This window comes from Vespula pensylvanica, chromosome 7, assembly GCF_014466175.1.
Source record: "Vespula pensylvanica isolate Volc-1 chromosome 7, ASM1446617v1, whole genome shotgun sequence".
Taxonomy (NCBI): Eukaryota; Metazoa; Arthropoda; class Insecta; order Hymenoptera; family Vespidae; genus Vespula; species Vespula pensylvanica.
This window is the reverse complement of record NC_057691.1, coordinates 4,980,052-4,999,264: the sequence shown is the minus strand read 5'-3', so window position 1 is coordinate 4,999,264 and position 19,213 is coordinate 4,980,052. Positions and strand designations below refer to the sequence as shown.

The following is a 19,213-nucleotide window of genomic DNA, read 5'->3' as shown; positions in this document are numbered from 1 at the left end:
AGGGGGAGACTACACACGTAGACATACACACACCCTTCTACGCTACATAGAACGAGGACGAAGTTAACTGGACACGTAAGCTGACTGGTAGTCGTTAGTCGCTGGTGATACTTCCTTCTTCTAAGTAGAAAGAGAGAAGGACGAAGAAAGGAGGGTCAGAGTAAATAAGACGGTTTATTCTGGCGGGAGAAAGAGAAAGAAGAAGAGGAGAGAGGAAGACAGACACACACAGAGAGAGAGAGAGAGAGAGAGAGAGAGAGAGGGAGAGGGAGGGTGAGTGTCACGGTAGGTGGGCTAAGACAATCGATAAGATTGCTGCCGGGTCCGGAGAAGCTCGACCTCGTATTCATCAGGCTACTTTAGCGCTTCTCGCTTTGGAGCTTCGAGTTTAGGAACTAAGTTACGACGATCGTCATCCATGGTATACAAATTAGAATTGTACACACGCTAAGGGGAGAGAAAGATAAATGAGGGAAAGAGACAGAGAGAGAAAGAGAGAGAGAGTGTGATGGAGAAAGTATTGAAAATGCTAGTGGAATAAGATAGGTGGACTCCAAAGGATAGAAGCCGGAAGGAAAACGATGGGATCCTTCGTAACGTGCAAGCAAAGGGGTGGAAAGAAGAAGGGAAGCTCGTGTCTCCAGGGGTCGATACCCAGTCCAGTCAGCAGCGATCGGATAGGTCAGAATAGAAAGGGGATATGCTAGGATACCGTGGATATAAGACACGTATATAAGCAGACCTCGAAAGCACAGGTCGAACAGGGTGCACAGAATCGCCGCTCTGGCGGATATTGCCGGAACTACGAATTAACCCTTCACGGCACTTACCCGCTAGAGCGCACCCCATCGTACCTCGTAAACGGAAACTTCGAAAGGGTTGATTTCTATTTTTACCAGGAGGAGCGAAAAATCGTGTCGATAAGGAAGTTCACCTGTCTTCTGTAATCTTCTCGATTTCTAATTGCTACTAAACGATTTTTAACAACGGATTATATATTTTCGTTTAAAAATAGCTCTGTTAAGAGACCGACGTTCGCCGCTTATATTAGTTGGTTTAAGTTTTATGAAGTGTTATGAGATGTATCGCATCTGTAAGGAGGAAAAAAAAAGATGAACACAGTAAAAAATTTATCTTCGTTAAAATAGCTGATAGAAGACTGATAACTTTATTAAAGGCCAAACCAATTTGTGAGATTATTCGAGGAACAAAAAGATGAAATGTAACAAAATCAATACCATTGTAGATTTTACCCAGCAATCGACTTCCAATCGCAATAATATTCCCTGATGAGAATCGACTTTCGAATACTGTCAATTACATTATTTTACAATACGATAATGAGAGAGAGATATTTATTAATTAATATTAAAATCGCATTTAATAACAATTATATAAAAGATAACAAAGTATATGTAATTGCTTTTCTTAATCCATCTTCTTCATTAATGCACAGCTACAGAAACTTTTTTTTTCCTTTTTTTTTTTTTGTTTGATTATAAAATCCGCAAACTTGGCAATTTTACTCTCTCTCATCTTAATACATAATGTATACATATATCATCACTAACGTCACGCGTACTTTTACATCGCGTGCTGGCATTGGGCTGGTCTTCACATCGATTTACATTCTTAATTAATCTTCAAACTCGTAAGAGCACCGACGACAATGACTTTGTGGATAAACATAAACGCGATTGTGCAGGATAGGTAGGGTAGGTAGATAGGTAGATAGGTAGATGGGTAGGTAGGTAGATAAGTAGACATAACGTGCAGTCGATGTCTTTAAAGTACATTGTCATCGTGGATGTTGTATATTTTCGAGTCTTCATCGCTGTCCTGTAGACGTCACGTAAACACGCCTTAACAGTCCGTCATGAAATATAACTGCCAGAAACCCTTATTACGAGATTTCCTCATACGTCCAGAGCAATGACAATATTAAAAATTGTCATACGATTCGTACAATTCCAAATTTGTGTATGTAAGCAAGAATGTTATGTATCTATCGTTTCCTATGAATAATATCTACAATTATTTACGCGAGAGAGATAAATCTTCTGAAAGAAATCCATTCGTCATTCTTAACTACTAATGGATATGAGAGAACAACGAGAATATACTACGAATTTATAAGGTCAAATGAAAGACATCATATCTCTCCCTCTCTCTCTCCCTTTCTCTCCCTCCCTCTCTCTCTCTCTCTCCCTCTCTCTCTCTCTCTCTCTCTTTCTCTCTCTCTCTATGTATCTCTTCCTTTCTTTCTCTCAAAAATACCTAATTCCATTACAATGCGATATTATAGAAAAAAACTCGATCATTTCCTCGGCATTCCACCGTAAGCAGATAGAGAAAAGGTTAAATAATTTACGAGAAAATCGTCCGCTTTGTCAGAGGCAAAGGTGAGTAATGGCGGAAGTACTCACCGGAGATGGGATCCGCGCCATCGAACTTCCTCTCTATGGCTACGCTCTCGTGAACGGCATCCTTGCTAGTTCTTGGACGACATCCAGAGTTTGATTCTCCGACGGCAGCGGCGGCGGCGGCGGCGGCGGCGGCAGCAACAACAGCAGCAGCAGAAGAAGAAGAGGAACCTCCAACGACACCACCACCACTACCGACGACGATTCCTTCCTGATTCTTGTGATCGTTCCGAAGGTGATCGTTCCTTTCGGCCGACTTGGACACACTGCCGAGCCCGACAGTTCCCGATGTTTTGCAATTTATACCACCAGTAGAGTTGCCATTGATGTTGGCATTCACATTGATATTACCGTTTCCATTAGGAGACGTATTGTCGTCGACCTATAACGTATCCAATGTATACACAACACTCATCTATGTATCAATCGTCAACAATAAAAACTATCTAAAAGATGATGAAAAAAAAAAAATTAATACACACTGATATTTATCTATTCGAGTGTATCTCAATGACTCACCGATGTTGTCATACACGTCGAGGAGGAACGAACGACAACAATACGATTCTGATTGTGGTCGTTAGATGCATTCGAAGAGACGGCAACGTGATTGGCAAGAGTATGACCTTCGTGACCATTGTTATTCGGTGATAAATTCGCGTTGTTAGCTCCTGTGATACCACCACCGCCGCCACTTCCACCACCACCGCCACCACCACCGCCACCACCACCACCACTCAAAGAAGTCTGCCTGATCACCAAAACGCTGCCTGCCGGCTCTAAGACCACGACTTGCCTCATCCTCGGATGATTCAAACCTTTATAAACCCTTATCTTGCGTTCTGATTTTGTTTTTCGTTTTTTGAATTCCTTCTATAGAACTCTCCTTCTAACCTTATCCTTATCCTTATCCTTATCCTTATCCTTATCCTTATCCTTATCCTTAATCCTTCTTCACCTTTTTCCAACCACTTCTATCTCTCTCCTTTTTTCCTCTTTCTCGTACGTTGGTCCAGATAAGCGACGGATAACTCCTTCACCGACGCCACCACCGCTTTTTAAAGCACCCTCCCGATCGTTGCCACCTGCTTCTCCTGCAAATATGTACATGTGGTACACATCGAAATGAGGGATATTAAAGCTGTCGTTTTAAAAGGTGATCCTATATCGGTATCTTCATCCGATCGACCGAAAGCCCTCATATTTTTTTTATATATCCGTCTCTCTCTCTCTCTCTCTCTCTCCTTTTCTCTATCACTCTAATTCCCACCCTACCTACCTCTTCCTTCTTACCTTCATACTCGTTCGCGTGGCTTCCTATAAGAGGCAAATCGATAAGATTATTCTATCGACCAGTTGACCGACACGTTCTCCGAGTTCTATCCCTTCTTTTTTATACAGTCGAATTTTTCTACTTTTTTCACTAACGATACTAACGACGTCTGATACATTTATACATACGTATATGTGGATATATGTGTTTTTAAATGTACTATCGCTAATTGAAATCTCTCTAAACTGGTAACACAATTTAAATCCATTTGTGGATTGCTTACGATGTTACAAATGTATTTACTCATAAATTTGCATTTCCCAAGAATTACTCGACGACCCGTTGACACGTTTTCACGTGGGACAAGAAACTACGTTCGTCTTCTGGGAAAACTTAGACGGACTAAGATTTATTGTTCTAGGACGAAGCTCTAATTAACTTTCTTATTACTCAAACTTTATTTTCTTCTTAATCATTTGATTGGATTAAATAAATTACACGACGAGCGTATTTCACGAATATATATATATATATATATATATATATATATATATTCGATAACCGTATGATAATTTCGTTTTTGATAGGAATCAAATTATAATTCATTTTCCTTCTTCTTTTTTTTCTTTAAATATTCCTTCATACGATGGAACAAAGTGATACATTTTTTATAAGTTCGCATTCTTCTCGTAAAAATTGATATTATAAAGTTTGGATGAAAGTTTTGATGTAAACCGCGAATGTAACACAAATGTTTGAAACGATACTGTAAATGTCTACGAATGACATACACATGTGAGAGAACCCATCCTACGTGATAACGATCGAATTGCATGTCGTAGACAAGATTCAAGTATAGAAAGGGTTAATAAAAATTCATGCCGTACGAAGAGATCGGGGAAAATTACAAAATTCCTGGTGACCAACGGACCGTTACGAGTGGAAGTTACGTAAAAGCAATATTCGCTCGGCGTTCCATCAGGCGTTTATTATCAAAAATAAATCTCGTATCTCGCGTCAGGAAACTATTACGACGTGAACGACGTTGTTGGTCCGAGAAAATCCGTAGGGAAAAATTTTTATCTTCGTTTTTGTATTTCTTTTTTCTTTTTTATCTTATTTCCTTTCTTTTTATCTCCTTTTTTCTTTTTTCTTTTTTTTTTATTTTATTTTCCACTTTGTTCATCTCTGTCAAAAAAGATAACGTAGCTAAGAGAGAGAGAGAGAGAGAGAGAGAGAGAGAGAGAGAGAGAGAGATACGAACGATCGTTAAAATTCCATCTCGAACATCAAAAAGTTAAGCGTATATACGAACGTTTTGCGCTGCGCAACCGAGAATAGCGATTTTGCTACGGGCGAATCTTTATTGTTAAATTTATAAACGTCACATCAGAGATAGAGAGAGAAAGAGAGAGGGAGGAAGGGAGGGAGGGAGGGAAAGAGAAAGAGAACTGGAGGATAAAGGAGCTTATAGGTTTTGTTTTGGCTCGTTCTGAAGGCAGGTGGCCAACGTACTACGTGGCCCAATCTCCTCGCAGTTTCTTCGAGACGGGAAATAAGATCTCAGCTACGAACAATGCTGCTAAAAAGTCGAATCCATCTCATCCCCCCTTTTTCTCTCTGTCTTCTTTATTTCTTTCTATCTTTTTCTCTTCGTCGAGCCTGTAACAGGTCCAACGAAGCCTTGCCAATTTTTGGCCAACGACTGGACGGGTACGAAAGGGAATTCCATGAAAAAGAAAAAAAAAACAGAAAAAAAAAGAAAGAGAAATAGTAAGAAAGAGATACATCGATCGGTTATCAAACGGACTTATCGGCCAAGGAGGTCGACTTTCAAGGCCATCCGATCGTGGAATAGAATTAGCTTCTCGAAAATGGGCTTCTCTTCCCTACTTCAACGACGACATAGATTCTCATCTTGGGACGGCTAATCCCGTTAAAAAGGATACACTTACCGAGCTCGGATAAGCATGAACTCCGATGTCGCTTAGAAACGGAAGATACCGCACGAACTTACTTCGTACTCTTCTAATCCCCCCGTTTAAAGCTCTAAGTCTTATTCCTTTACCTTTTTATCAGACAAGAACACACGCGAGTTCATCGCGAAAATCGTATGTACAGTTTCCGTCTCGTTAATCAATAATTATTCGTTCAGTCGATTTGCACTTATGTATTAATGTATAACTCCTTGATTAACCATAATTGAAAGTTGCCAAAAGAAACAACTTAAAAAAAGAAAAAGAAACAAAAATTTTAACAAGGAAATGAAAATGTCCGTGTTAAATTCTAAATGTCTCTATATGTCCCTATGATAAATCTGAAATTACGTTATGACGATAATTACTTTAAATACCCAATTCTATCAACGTTTCTAATAACCTTCCTCATCAAACATCCTATTTCCGTCATTTAAATCGTCGACAGATATTAATTTCTCCGATTACGAAGTCAAATATATACAGAGTGTGTACAAATCGTATATTTTACTAAACCGCATTTAAAAATTTACGAAGTTGCAAAACGTAAAAAGAAAATATTGAACTTCTATTTTATATCGAATAAAATCAAATAAGATTTTCATTATATATCTAATATAATATAAGAAGTCAAATGTATAGCTATAATATATTATATACACCCAGTATATATAATCGTGAACAGAACCGTCGGATATCTGGAAATTAAACTCGACCACACGAAATTACCCTCGTAAGAAAATTGTAGTCGATCGTTTTGAATGCTCGTTCGATGATGATTTCGTCAACTAAAACTATTAAACAATTTAATAAAGAGTCCAAACAATGACGATAGCCAACGAATGAGTCAACCTCTACTTCTTCCTTCTACTCCTCTTCTACTCCATCTCCTCTTCCATCTCTTCCCTCACCCTTTCCTTCCTTCTTCTTCCCATCTCATAATTCCAATTTTAATAACGAAATGAAAAGACCAGAGGGAAGATAAATATAAAATTTTCGCGATAGTCGGAACGAAGGACAGAAACTATCCTCGTAGAGTCCTTCGTTTCCCTTCCATGCTACGCTTCTAACGTCGCGATTTACCTTCGGGGCGGACTCGTCTGCTTCTCTCGGAAAAGAGCTGACCCACTTTCCATCTCTTTCTCCCTCTCTCTCTCTCTCTCTTTCCATCTATACGAGTACGAGCGACTATTCCTGGGGAACGCGATTTGAGGGCATAAATTTTAAAAAAGGCCCTTTTTCTCGGCGTTGCCTTTTAAATGATTTAAAGTCATGGACACACGCCCTTCACTTTCTTTTTTTTTTTCTTTTCTTAGTGCCACACGTTTTGTCCTCAGCCATCTCTCTTTCCATCCATCCATCCATCCATCCATCCATCCATCCATCCATCCATTCATCCATCCATCCATCTATCCATCCATCCATCCATCTATTCGTCTCTCTTTCTCTCTCTTTTTCTTTCTCGCTACTTTCCACTCTTTCGACGCAAATGAATCGCGAGCTCTAGGCTGTGTGGCATTCTTCCAAGTGGGAAGTGTATTGTTAAACGTCTTTTATATTATAAACTCGCATCCATGCAACGCGCGACGATCTACGCGTATGTGATAACACATACACATACACATACACATCTATAGCTACCTGTAGTACACGCATATGCACTAGATACACGCAACGCATATATTAAATTTATATGTAATGTATAAACAGATACATAGGTATATACATACATACATACACACATATATATATATATACATATACATAAGTAAGTATATACATCCTATATGCACGACGACATCTCTTTTAAAGCTTTCACGGTACAACGGAGCTTTACCTACTTCCCTTTGTTAACTTTTTCATTCTTGTGAGCGATATAAACTTCCCCCTTCGTCCACGACTGAGAGTCCACGTTCCGCTCACCTTATAACGCGTATAGTTACGTATTATACATACCTACCATCGCGAGCGTGCGCTTGCGAAACTTACTCGACCGTGTTAATTATTCATTGATCAATCTATGCCAAGATGTATTTTTAATAGCGCACGTTTTTTGCCGGGAAAATGCCATTTTTCGTTCTTTTCCTTTATTCTCCCTTCCTCTTTCTCTCTCTTTCTTTCTCTCCCCCCTTTTCATTTTCATGTTTTTTTCTTCTCATTTGTATCCTTAAACGATTCGAAAGACTCTATTCTTTTTTCCTCCTTAACTTGAAATATTACAGGCGAATAAATATACTATAATTCTTAATCGCTCTTAATTACAATGTAAAATCATTTTCCTCGTTTATCATTAAAATGTTTTCCTTCCTTAATAAAAGGCGAACTACATTTATAACAAAAATTCGCTTATCTAAGCGATTATCTTATTCGGTGAAAAGTTCCAAAGGTCGTTCCGTTCCGTTTTCTTTTTCTTTTTTCTTCTTCTTTTTCTTCTTCTTCTCTCTTTTTTTTTTTTTTCTTTTTTTTTTGTAATAATAGAGTCAAGGAAAGTTTTCTCTTTTCAGACTAAGTATGAACTTCGAAGTCGTGCTAAGTTGTACTCTCGTTGAGAGAACACTTTCCAGCAAGAGATGGAGGATATACACATATCTCGATGATAGTTAAGATTATCGTGTGTCGGATAGTTGGATAGTTTTATATAAAAAAGTCTCTCTCTCTCTCTCTCTCTCTCTGCATAATTATAATATTGTTTTAACAAAAGATTTAAATTGTACTATTAGACTTGTAGATATATCAAAAACATATTATATTAAATTCATTAAACATTATTAAAAAAAATTATACGGTTCTTTAAAAAAACGATCTACTTAATGAATTGCATAATTTCTATCTTGAAAAAAATGTTATATTAATCCCCATAAACATTATCTTCGTTGTCAATTTTTTTCTTTATTCACGGTCAGAATCAAAATCAATAGATTATCTATGATTTTCCTTTCTTTTTCTTTTTCTAATCGAAAGCTTTAAAAAATCCTCCCAAGAGAAAAGCCGGGCATTGGCTTGGCCGGCACGTTGGTGCTTATAATCCAATGGCCTTGAGCCTGGCAACGGGCATATAACGCGATATCTCGAACCTCTGGAGGCCCCGAAAACTGGCTGTTGAAAAGACACGTTGAAAAATACGCAAGAGCGAAATGCAACCCCATTCAGATGCACCACTTTTCCCTCGTTTTTACTTTTTCTTTTACTTCTTTTTCTTTTTCATTCACTCTCTCTCTCTCTCTCTCTCTCTCTCTCTCTCTCTCTCTCTCTCTCTCTCTCTCTGTTTTCTTCTCTTACTACTACCTACACTACTATAGTTCTCCCTCTCCCTCTCTTTCTTTCTCTCTATCCTCTCTCATTTTCTATTTACGATAAAGCTTTAGTGAAATTTTTCTAGAGAAACGATTCTGGGATATTTTTAGGGCCAAGTACGCATTTATAGTGATGAGATTGAAAAAAATCTGTTTTTCTTTCTCTCTTATTCTCAATCTTTTTCTCTTTCTTTTTTTCTTTCATTCTCTCTCTCTCTCTCTCTCTCTCTCTCTCTCTCTCTCTCTCGCTTTCTCTGCCTCTCGTTCGTATAAATCTTTGTCGAGGATGCAGAACGGGATTTCGAACGTCGCTCCGCTCGGAGGACGATATTTCATCGGGACGCGCATAATCCCGCTTGATTTCAATAACTTATAATTTCGAAAGCTAAAAGAGACCGTTTTGCGATCCGTTGAAAAATGGAGTGCAATGAAGAGAGAAAGAGAAAGAGGGAAAGAGATGAAGGGAGGAACAGTAGGGTGGAAAATACGTTCGCTGATATTACGATCGATCTCGTTTCACTGTTCGATGACGGACGGTCGTTCGATAAATTACAATTTCGCTTTGCTAAGAAATGTAAATGATGCATCGTCCAAAAAAAGACTTTGAATTTCAAATATAAAAGAGAAAGAGAGAGAGAGAAAGGCTCGGTATCTTATTATGCACCGAACGAGTCCGAGTGCAGACGCGTGTGCTCACGAATCACAGGCTTAAATTGTAAAGCTCGTACATTCGTTACTTTATTTGTTTATCGTCCTGCCTTAGAAAGAAAGAACGCTCGTGTATGTACATGTAAATATGTGTACGTGTATATATATGTGTATACGAGAAAAAGAGAGAGAGAGGAAGAGGGAAAATCGGTGACCCACTTTTTCGCGACAACGACGCAAGTCGCAAGAAAATACATAAAAGGAACACGCTCGTTCGAAAGGGTCCGCAACGGGCATGAATTTTCGAAGAAACTTCTCGTCATGCATTTTCGAAAAGGATTTCGTATATCTACATGTTTACGCGTTCGAACGATTTTTCCTTTAGGTAGTAGGTATAACGTTTTCGAGATAAGATGGAAACGTGATCTCGCGTGAAAGGCGAATAGACGACTAATTTTATATCTATCGTTTCAAGTACATAAAGTAACTAAGCCTCTTTATTTCTCAGAATGATCTTTACGAAATTGTTTATTTACCCTTGACAATAAGTAATATCACGCACGCACAACATACATACAGAGTTACATTCTTTCTAAATATCTCAATGTTTATATTTCGAAGTTGGAAAAAATGTTTATCTTTTTCTGTCCCTCTCTCTTTCTCTTTCAAACTAGTTCTCAACATTTTTTTCAATAAATTTCTCGCGAAATACTATTTCATTGGAACGATATTAGTTCAACTAGAAACTTAAATAGACATCATTTAAAAACTATCCGAGTAACTTTCGAAATGATCATTTCAAAGAAGAAGGAAAAAGATTCTCGGTCAAAAGATACGTATACATATATATACAAAGATACTTCGAGCAACCCCGAAAACTCCTGTCTACAATTTGTCGAGCACCAGAAGTACATTTTTTGCTTACGTTTCTTACAACGACCACGATAGTACTGTTTACATCCTGTATCTTCAATAACACGAGAGAAGATCCTTTTTCGCGCTTTTATCGAGCAATATTTCTATCCTCTCGAATTTCTTTCTTATTTCCTTCGTGTCGCATGTGCCGACTTTGATATAAATTTTTCCCTTCGGCTTTTTCCCCGATTGAAAATGTCTTCTCTTTAAAAGTGGTCTTGCACAACAACATGAAACTAGGTAATTCGCCTAACCAGAAAAGTTTAACTAGCGCAAGCATAATTCGTGCTAATTCTATGATAATCATGAAATTAGCAAAGCAATAATCTCAAACTATGATAAGAATTGTAAATTGTACTCTTTTCTCTATTTTTTTCTTTTCCATAGATATGAAAAAGAGAGAGAGAGAGAGAGAGAGAGAGAGAGAGAGAGAGAGAGAGAAAGAGTGAAAAAGAAAATTGCAGTGTATGCAAATATACGTAGTATGTAACGATCGCATTGGTACATACATTCTTGCACGCACAGAAAATATTGAAAAGCCAACGTTGAAAAGAGAGGTTTGCTCTTATGCACTCTTACAAATAAATACGATCCCTCCAGGAAAAATTTTTCTACGCTTTGATATTGTAAAATTTATTTCTTCGAAAATTGACTTGTCCTTTGATGCAGGAAGAATATATTATCTTATTCGACGAACTATCATACGTATCTATGTCATCAAATTCAATAAAATGCAAAATACAAATTTGTACAATTTTTATCTGTTCATAATATAAAAAAGAAAGAAATTTATATAATATCTAATTTCATAGAACATACAACATATTCGTTGATCTAATTAATGTATATTCAGTAATGTAATATCGAGTTACATAGTATCATTTCATTAAACATACGAGGTGTAAATAGAATTTTCATTATTTAGCTTATATCATATAAATATACCTATATATTATAGAATAATAGGAGAAAGAGAGTTCGATGAAGTCCTGCTAAACGACTAAATAATCGGATATCGATCGTATGTAATGTACGACTAATTAATTATCCGGAGCGTATAATTGGTAACACACGTAAGTAGAAACGAGCACGATCATGGAGGTCGTCGATGGTAGTACCGAGCCTCGTGTTCCTGGGTCTTTCGCGGTTTCGACCCTCGCGCCGTCGGTATAATTATCTATGTTTAGTACCACGTGATTAGCAACGCAAGCTTCCATCTCATTGATCCAACCTACGTAGATATGTATGTTTGTATATATACGTGTTAACATACACATCACCAAAGATACACACCTAATACGTCCCTATATCTATATATTTCTAACTTCACGTACGTACATATTTATGTTTGTACATGAACGTGTTTACATACACATCACCGAAAGCACACGATTATATATACACATATATATGTATTACTAACTCCGGAAGATCGGAAATTCGAACGTCCTATCGCCTCGATATGGAAGACTCGTAATACAAAAAAAAAAGAAAGAAAAAAACAAAAAATAACAAAGAAAAAGAAACAATCGATAATCGATGATCGGTCGTAGGCGTTTATATTCGTCGTTCGGAGATAAACGCTCCGATAGACGACAATAAAAGAACGAAATAATATACACAAAACCTCCGTTTGTTCGTCACTTCCGTCTCTCTCTCTCTCTCTCTCTCTCCCCCTCTCTCACTCCCTCTCTCTCTCTCTTTCTCCTTCTCCCGTTCTCCTTTTCTCTTTCTCTCATTCTTTGTTTTGAACAAATAAAAATTTCAACGCGCTCTGACCTAACATACTAACATCCTTGAAAAACTTGTGAAATAAAACGCGTTCGTATATTCATACTTTATCAAAGGAAGCATATATGTTGTATGTACGTACGCGCGTATTAAATTCATATCTGAACCATTAATATCGATATATATTGTTTTATTTCATTGCATTTAATGTATCGATGATAAAATAAATGTTACTATAAATGTATTTGTGTAAAATCACATGTCACGTACAATTATCTAGTTAACGTTAAAAAAAAAATTATTATTATATATCATGTAATTAAAGAGGAATAATATATTATCAACGAAACGAAGGTATAATCAATAATATCGATACTCGTGAATTATTATCGGTAATTTTCTAGAAAGAAGATTATCTATGAAGAAGTAAATGTAATTTAAAGAGAATTTTTAAAAATCTTAACACAAAAGAGAAAAGGAGAGAGAGAAAAGAAATAGGATTAAAACGAAATCTATTTCTACGAAAAGCACGTATTATTTCTTTGTTCGAAGCAATATTGCAAAAATCGATATCGTACTATCTTTCAATTTTGTAAGCTGGAAAAAGAGCACTCTCTCAAAGCGGACTATTTTATTAGCGTTCTTCTAGTTCACGCATCCGTACATATACGGGATGTACTATAGAATCGCGTAGGTTTTACGATCGTCAAAGATATATTATACTCAGTGTACTCGACATACCACGGATGTGTATTCGATTGACATAACATAGTATATATTGTAAAGCGTATAGCGGATATATACAATAGTGAAACATGAATTAGATTATTTTATTTTTAAATTTATAATCTATAATCAATGAAATATCTATATATGAAAATCATATTTAAACTCGACTTTACCTTCGTCTTTGTCAAATACTACCATTCTTTCTAATTTTTAGTTAATTTCCCTTTTTTTCTTTTCTTTGTTTTCAAAATAATTCAAATCTTTTATGACTGATAGAAAGTATCACATTATAAGTATATATATATATATATATATATATATATATATATATATATATATATATATATGACGTCTGTCACACATATCTCAAATAATACCTCCGGAACAAACAAGTTCTAGAGTTTCTCATTTCCCTTACGTCATTTTCGATGTTACGTAAATAATACTTCCTACAAGATTATTTAATTAACTTTATCTTTTACGAGAGAGAAAAAGAGAGAGAGGGAGAGAAAGGAAAAAAGAAGGAGAAAGAGAGAAAGAAAGAGCTTCGAAACAAATATCCAAATGGAGTTTCGTTGTTCGCCAAAATTTTAAAGTAAGAATCACCTAGTATAATGGGATTTTCTTATCATTCAATCTCAACGACAAAGAGTCTTACAATACCAGACTTCAAATTTACTTTCTTTCATGAATAATATGGAAAGCTTCGAAAAATTTTTCTCTAGAGCAAGTGAATTTGTATACGCTGTATCGTATATCGATAGAAATCATGTAAAATGTCTGTACATAAGGAAAAAAATTTGGAAAGTAGTAAATTTTATCTGATCGAAAGCATGAGAAAGAGAGAGAAAGATAATCTAATTTTTGTTAGAAGAAACAATTGGATATCACACGTCATTTCAATACGATGGAAAATATTTTTTTTTTTGTATTTCTAGACAAGAATTCCTATAAGATTTCTTACATGTAACCATCTCGCAAACGTCTCTAACCGGAACACAAATCTGCCAAGGAAACTGATTAATTGCCGTCACGTCGGCTAACTAAGTATAAAAGTCCGCGTAATCAACGACCCTTGACAAAGATTCTTTTCGAGGTAGAATCAGTAACCGTAAAATGAAATATAGAGTGGAAATTAAATACTATTACGACACAATGATATCGATATATCTAGTTTATATATCTTGATCCTATAATTTGTTGAAAAGATAACTCGTGACACCCGTGAAAACTCAATCGAGTACGATCGAATGGATTTCTATTGGCGAACTCGTATCTAATCCTATCTAAATCTGATCGATGGATGAATAAGAATAGGAGATTGCTTCTCTCAATGCTATCTTGAATAATCCTAAACAATCCACGTGAAACAAAACATAATATAGATGCATACCTATCAATGTATAGTACATATGTATATATACCCACATATATTTCTCAGAAATAACCACATATAGATATCTTACGTAAGCACACTTGTAGATAATATTATATAAAATCTATAAATATATAAAACATATATATATATATTCTATCTATAATATTCTATGTAATCAAATCATATTCTCTAATATAAATCTTTGATTTTTATTTAAAATATAAATTTAATACAATATATATACATATACTTATTTATTTATTTATTCATATATATATATATGTATATAAATATAAATATAAAAAAGATGTAATACATATTGTACATATATGAATTTAATGTACATTATACATATATTTTAAAATAAGCCGAAATCGATTATGATCGTACCCAATGGTAAGATCGATCGACTCGAGCCACGAAGTCGAACTAAATTCAATGTAACAGCCGCAGACACACAGGTACCTATCCTTCGCACGAGAATGCACAGAGAATTCTATTATTATCAGCACACGTGCCCCCGTATCGGCAGATAACCGGCACACGTGCTCCGCTAACGTTTTCATACGTCAGCCAATATTCGTAGGCGTTTTTTAATAACTATATCGCTTAACTCTCTATCTTTCTTTCTCTCTCTCTCTCTCTCTCTATCTTTCTTTCTCATCCCTTCTTCTCTACCTTGCCTCCTCTCTCTCTCTCTCTTTCTTAATATAGGTATCTACATTTACCGTAAGTCGATATTAACATCGATCTTTCTCTACACCGAACTTACTCGTTGGACGATTTAGAAACAGCTTTGGAAGCCTTACAACGCTAATGGCTGACAATAAGAATCGTGGCGTCATCTTTCTTACATGTCTAATCGATAAAAAAAAAAGAAAAAAGAAAAAGCTTTAAACGCATTCTCAACGGAGACACCTATTGTGTGTATAAAAATCTCTTTCCTTCTATCCCTTGGAGTATATTAGAAAAGAAAAGAAAAGAAAAATGAAACGATGTCGAATAAAGATAAAAATTCTTCCAAAAGAGAACATAAACAGTGCAAAGAATAACAATTTTTAAACATCTATTTTATATATAAAAATCTGTTTTTTTTTTCTCTATTTCTTTGAGTGTATAAAAAAAGAAAAGAAAAGAAAAGAAAAGAAAAGAAAAGAAAAGAAAAGAAAGGAAAAATAAAAAAATCTCCGAAAAAGAAAATGTTGATATTTTCCAAGGTAATTTAAATTTTTTCCTCTTTTGCTATTTTTTTTTCTTCTTCTTCCTTTTTTTTACAAAGAAGATACACTCGACAAAGTATTCGAGCTTGCAAGCTCGAAACGAGAAATTGCTAGGAGAAGAAAATTTCTTTGAAGAATCCTTGCTGAAATACGAAGATTCTTTTTCGACAGAGCTTAGCGAAGTTGAACTTCTCAAAAGCACGGCTATTTTAAACGGGTTACAAACTGCAAAGCAACAACGTTGGATTGATCGTTGAACTTTCGTTAAATCTCGTAAATTTTTGAAGAAGAGAAATTGAAAGAAAGGGAGAAAAAAAGAAAGAAAAAGAGAGAAATAGAGCAAGTAATTTTCTCGATTACAATCGAATGAACCTGCGTAGATTTTTTACAAATAAACTTTTCAAAAGAAATTTTGAAGTACTTTTTAACGAGAGTTAAAATTCACCAAGTAAATCATTATTATAATTTTTGTTGTCGTTGTTGTTGTTGTTGTTGTTGTTGTTGTTGTTGTTGTTGTTGTTGTTGTTGTTGTTGTTGTTGTTGTTGTTGTTGTTGTTGTTGTTATTATTATTATTATTATTATTATTATTATTATTATTATTATTATTATTATTATTATTATTATTATTATTATTATTATTATTATTATTATGATCATCATCATCATCATCGTTTACGATGAACACGACGAGAAACAAAATTAAGAACATACAATCTTATGTTTATATATAATGAGCTATTTTAATTTTGCAAGACTGACAAAAATGAGATAATAAATTTTTATGGTAGATATAAAAAAGGATGTATTCTTCTATTTTTTTTTGTTTGCTTATTTTATTTTTTCGTCAGAGATTCTGCCAGTGTGGCCTAATCGAGTCAAATATTATAATAAAAGATATAACTTCGTTCTTACGATTTTTCCTTCGTACTCAACCAATCATCCTTGCATTCTTGAGAATCTTTGCTGCACGACGAATTCAACATGGGGTTTCTTTTAGCAAAGGATTATCGCTAGGCTTCTAAGTATCATTACGTGCCACGATTGACTGCTTGTAGGTAGATACATATGTATATACGAAAAGTTTTTAATTCGTTTGAAAAATATTTACTTCGTTTTAATTTTATCATTTTTTTAATAAAAATGTATATAAGTTACGGATATTAATTTGATAAGCTAATAAAAACCATTATGAAGGTTAATTCTATCAAACATATTCAATTTGATTTTAAAATATACAGTGAAAATACGGAATATCAATCAAAATAATTAATTTTGGAATATGCGTACCACTGATTGTGATATTGATCAAAGTTACATATTTTTCATATACATATTCATAACTTATATATATATACACATCAGCGATAGTAATAATGTCCAAAGTTTTATATTTCTAGTGTATACGTATTTTTTACTTATAATTAGACCATTTCTCATAATCAATAGCAGATATATTTATTACGTCTGTTTTGTTCTTATTATGAAAATGAATGATATCAGTCAGTAAAATTGATGTCTCTAGAATTTACATAGATATGTAAACATTTGTCATAGGTATACGAGACAAGTAGGAACATATTTCCCGAGTTCGTTCTCTCTCTCTCTCTCTCTCTCTCTCTCTCTCTCTCTCTCTCTCTCTCTCTCTCTCTCTCTCTCTCTCTCTCTCTCTCTCTCTCTCTCTCTCTCTCTCTCTCTGTCTTTCTCTGAAGAGAACAAAACAAAGAGCAACTAGAGAAACGAGATAATTTCGAAATGAAAGGAGTCACAGTGTGACGAAAGCACTACGGGATCATGATACCTTTCTAAAATAAGCTAACCCAAATTAATAAGAGGTAAACAAACTCGTAATTTTAGAAAACCCTTTACAGAAAGAAAGACGAGAACAGGTCCAGGTCATGAGTATTTCCTTTGTGCGAACCGATTCTTCGGAAAATAAGGGACGGACCCAAGTTACGTCGGCCATTATATCGATTTCCCTTTACGAGCTCGAACATTCCGCCTCTTTCGTCGACGCATTACCCGACACACAAACTTAATAGAAAATTTTCGCCGACAGGATATTATCTTAGACGGTTCACTCTCGAAGATCATTATCGATTCCATGTCTTACATTTTAAAAAGAGACGAAGGAAAAAAAATCGTTTTCCGATCCTCTCACGATTTCACGTTCGATCGGTCTGAAGGTCGAGACCTATAAGTATTTCTAATTTATCGTTCATTTACAGTCGATCGATTAACGTAGTGCGAACGAACGCTCTTCTTAGCCTAGTTTATTAAAATACTAAGGAGCAAAAAGGTGTATATCTATAGAAAATTAATCAGTTGACGAGTTAATCGTGTTAACAGATAACATAATATCTAGATACGTAATATTTCGTTTTATAAAAAGAACCTGTAATTGTGTTTCGGATCGTCGATATTTCTTATGCGCAATTTTTATATCGGCACCTTAAACGATTTCACTAAGAACGTAGATCCTTCTTATAAAAGAGCAATCCCGTGGCACGAGAAAAACGTATCCGTGCCAAAAAAAAAAGAAAGAAAAAATGTACCTACCTAAAAAATAAAATAAAATGAAGAATACACTAGCTGTCAGCTGGCACACGGGAAAATGCGAACGTCCGTTTGCGTTTTGATTTCGAAGAAAAGATAAAGTATCTCACCGGTAACGAGTTCTCCGCGTGAGAAGGAAGCATTGTTAAATCATACTCGTGCCATCGAGGAAGTAACTCTTCCGATGAAATATATTCTACGTCGCATACATCGTTCTTCGACCTTATATATAAAGAGATAGAGAGAGAGAGAGAGAGAGAGAGAGAGAGAGATGCTTCGAAGTCGTTATAGAAAAAAAAAACACGTGCGAAGAATATTAAAAGTCGATACATTAAGTATATCAAAAACTATCAACTGAAATTTTATCTCGCAATGAAAGTTAACCGACTCGAAAAGTACATATAAAACTAAAACGAAAATAGCGAACGTAAAAAGTTATTATTAGAAGAGTGACACACTAAGTATACGCTTTTTTTATCAAAAATTATGAACTGAATTTTTCTCGCACAACAAAAATTAAACAACTCGCAAAATACGTACAACAAGAACAAAAATGGCGAACGTAGAAATTTATCGATAAACGCGTACATGCACACAGTTAAAACTCGCGATTATTAAAACCGAGAGCAGCAGCAATAAAAACGGAAACGCACCGACCGACCTTATCGCGATTTCACTGTGAAAAATAATTTTCATCGGCGATTATGATCGGACGGCGTAGTTCGACGGCAAGTGTGTCAGGAAAAGCAAGAGTAGCGGTGGTGGTATCGCGCGCCCGATAACGACTGATTATGAGTACGGTCAGAAGATAATGATGTCGTTTTATAAAGCATTGCTAGATCCTACGTTCTCTGCATTTAAATCTCGGACAATTCTCGATTATTGAAACACACGATTTCTCGATATAATCTCGCTTACTATAATTGTAACGTATGTATTTATACATATACATAAAGAGTATTCGATATTCGATACTATCAATTATATCGGTACGTTGTTCGATCTCAACATGGCCGATTTCCCGCCAAATTTTACACTTTCGTGTGTACATATATATGTATGTATGTGTATGT

The 19,213-nt window shown here is 35.3% G+C and overlaps 1 protein-coding gene across 5 annotated transcripts in view; it reads right to left on the bottom strand.

Moving 5' to 3' along the window:
- Nucleotides 1–19,213, bottom strand: part of LOC122630506 (calmodulin-binding transcription activator 2) — a 44,297-nt gene that overhangs the window by 23,638 nt on the left and 1,446 nt on the right. For 4 of the 5 annotated variants that reach the window (XM_043815058.1, XM_043815055.1, XM_043815057.1 and 1 more), the window contains exons 2-3: nucleotides 2,943–3,517; nucleotides 2,427–2,805 (exon numbers count right to left, since the gene is read on the bottom strand). In XM_043815058.1, coding sequence (XP_043670993.1) covers nucleotides 2,427–2,805; nucleotides 2,943–3,224 — 661 coding nt within the window. In that variant the 5' untranslated portion in view covers nucleotides 3,225–3,517. Of the gene's footprint in view, nucleotides 1–2,426; nucleotides 2,806–2,942; nucleotides 3,518–18,680; nucleotides 19,141–19,213 lie in introns of those variants that run through there. The other variant, XM_043815056.1, reaches the window with a different exon arrangement.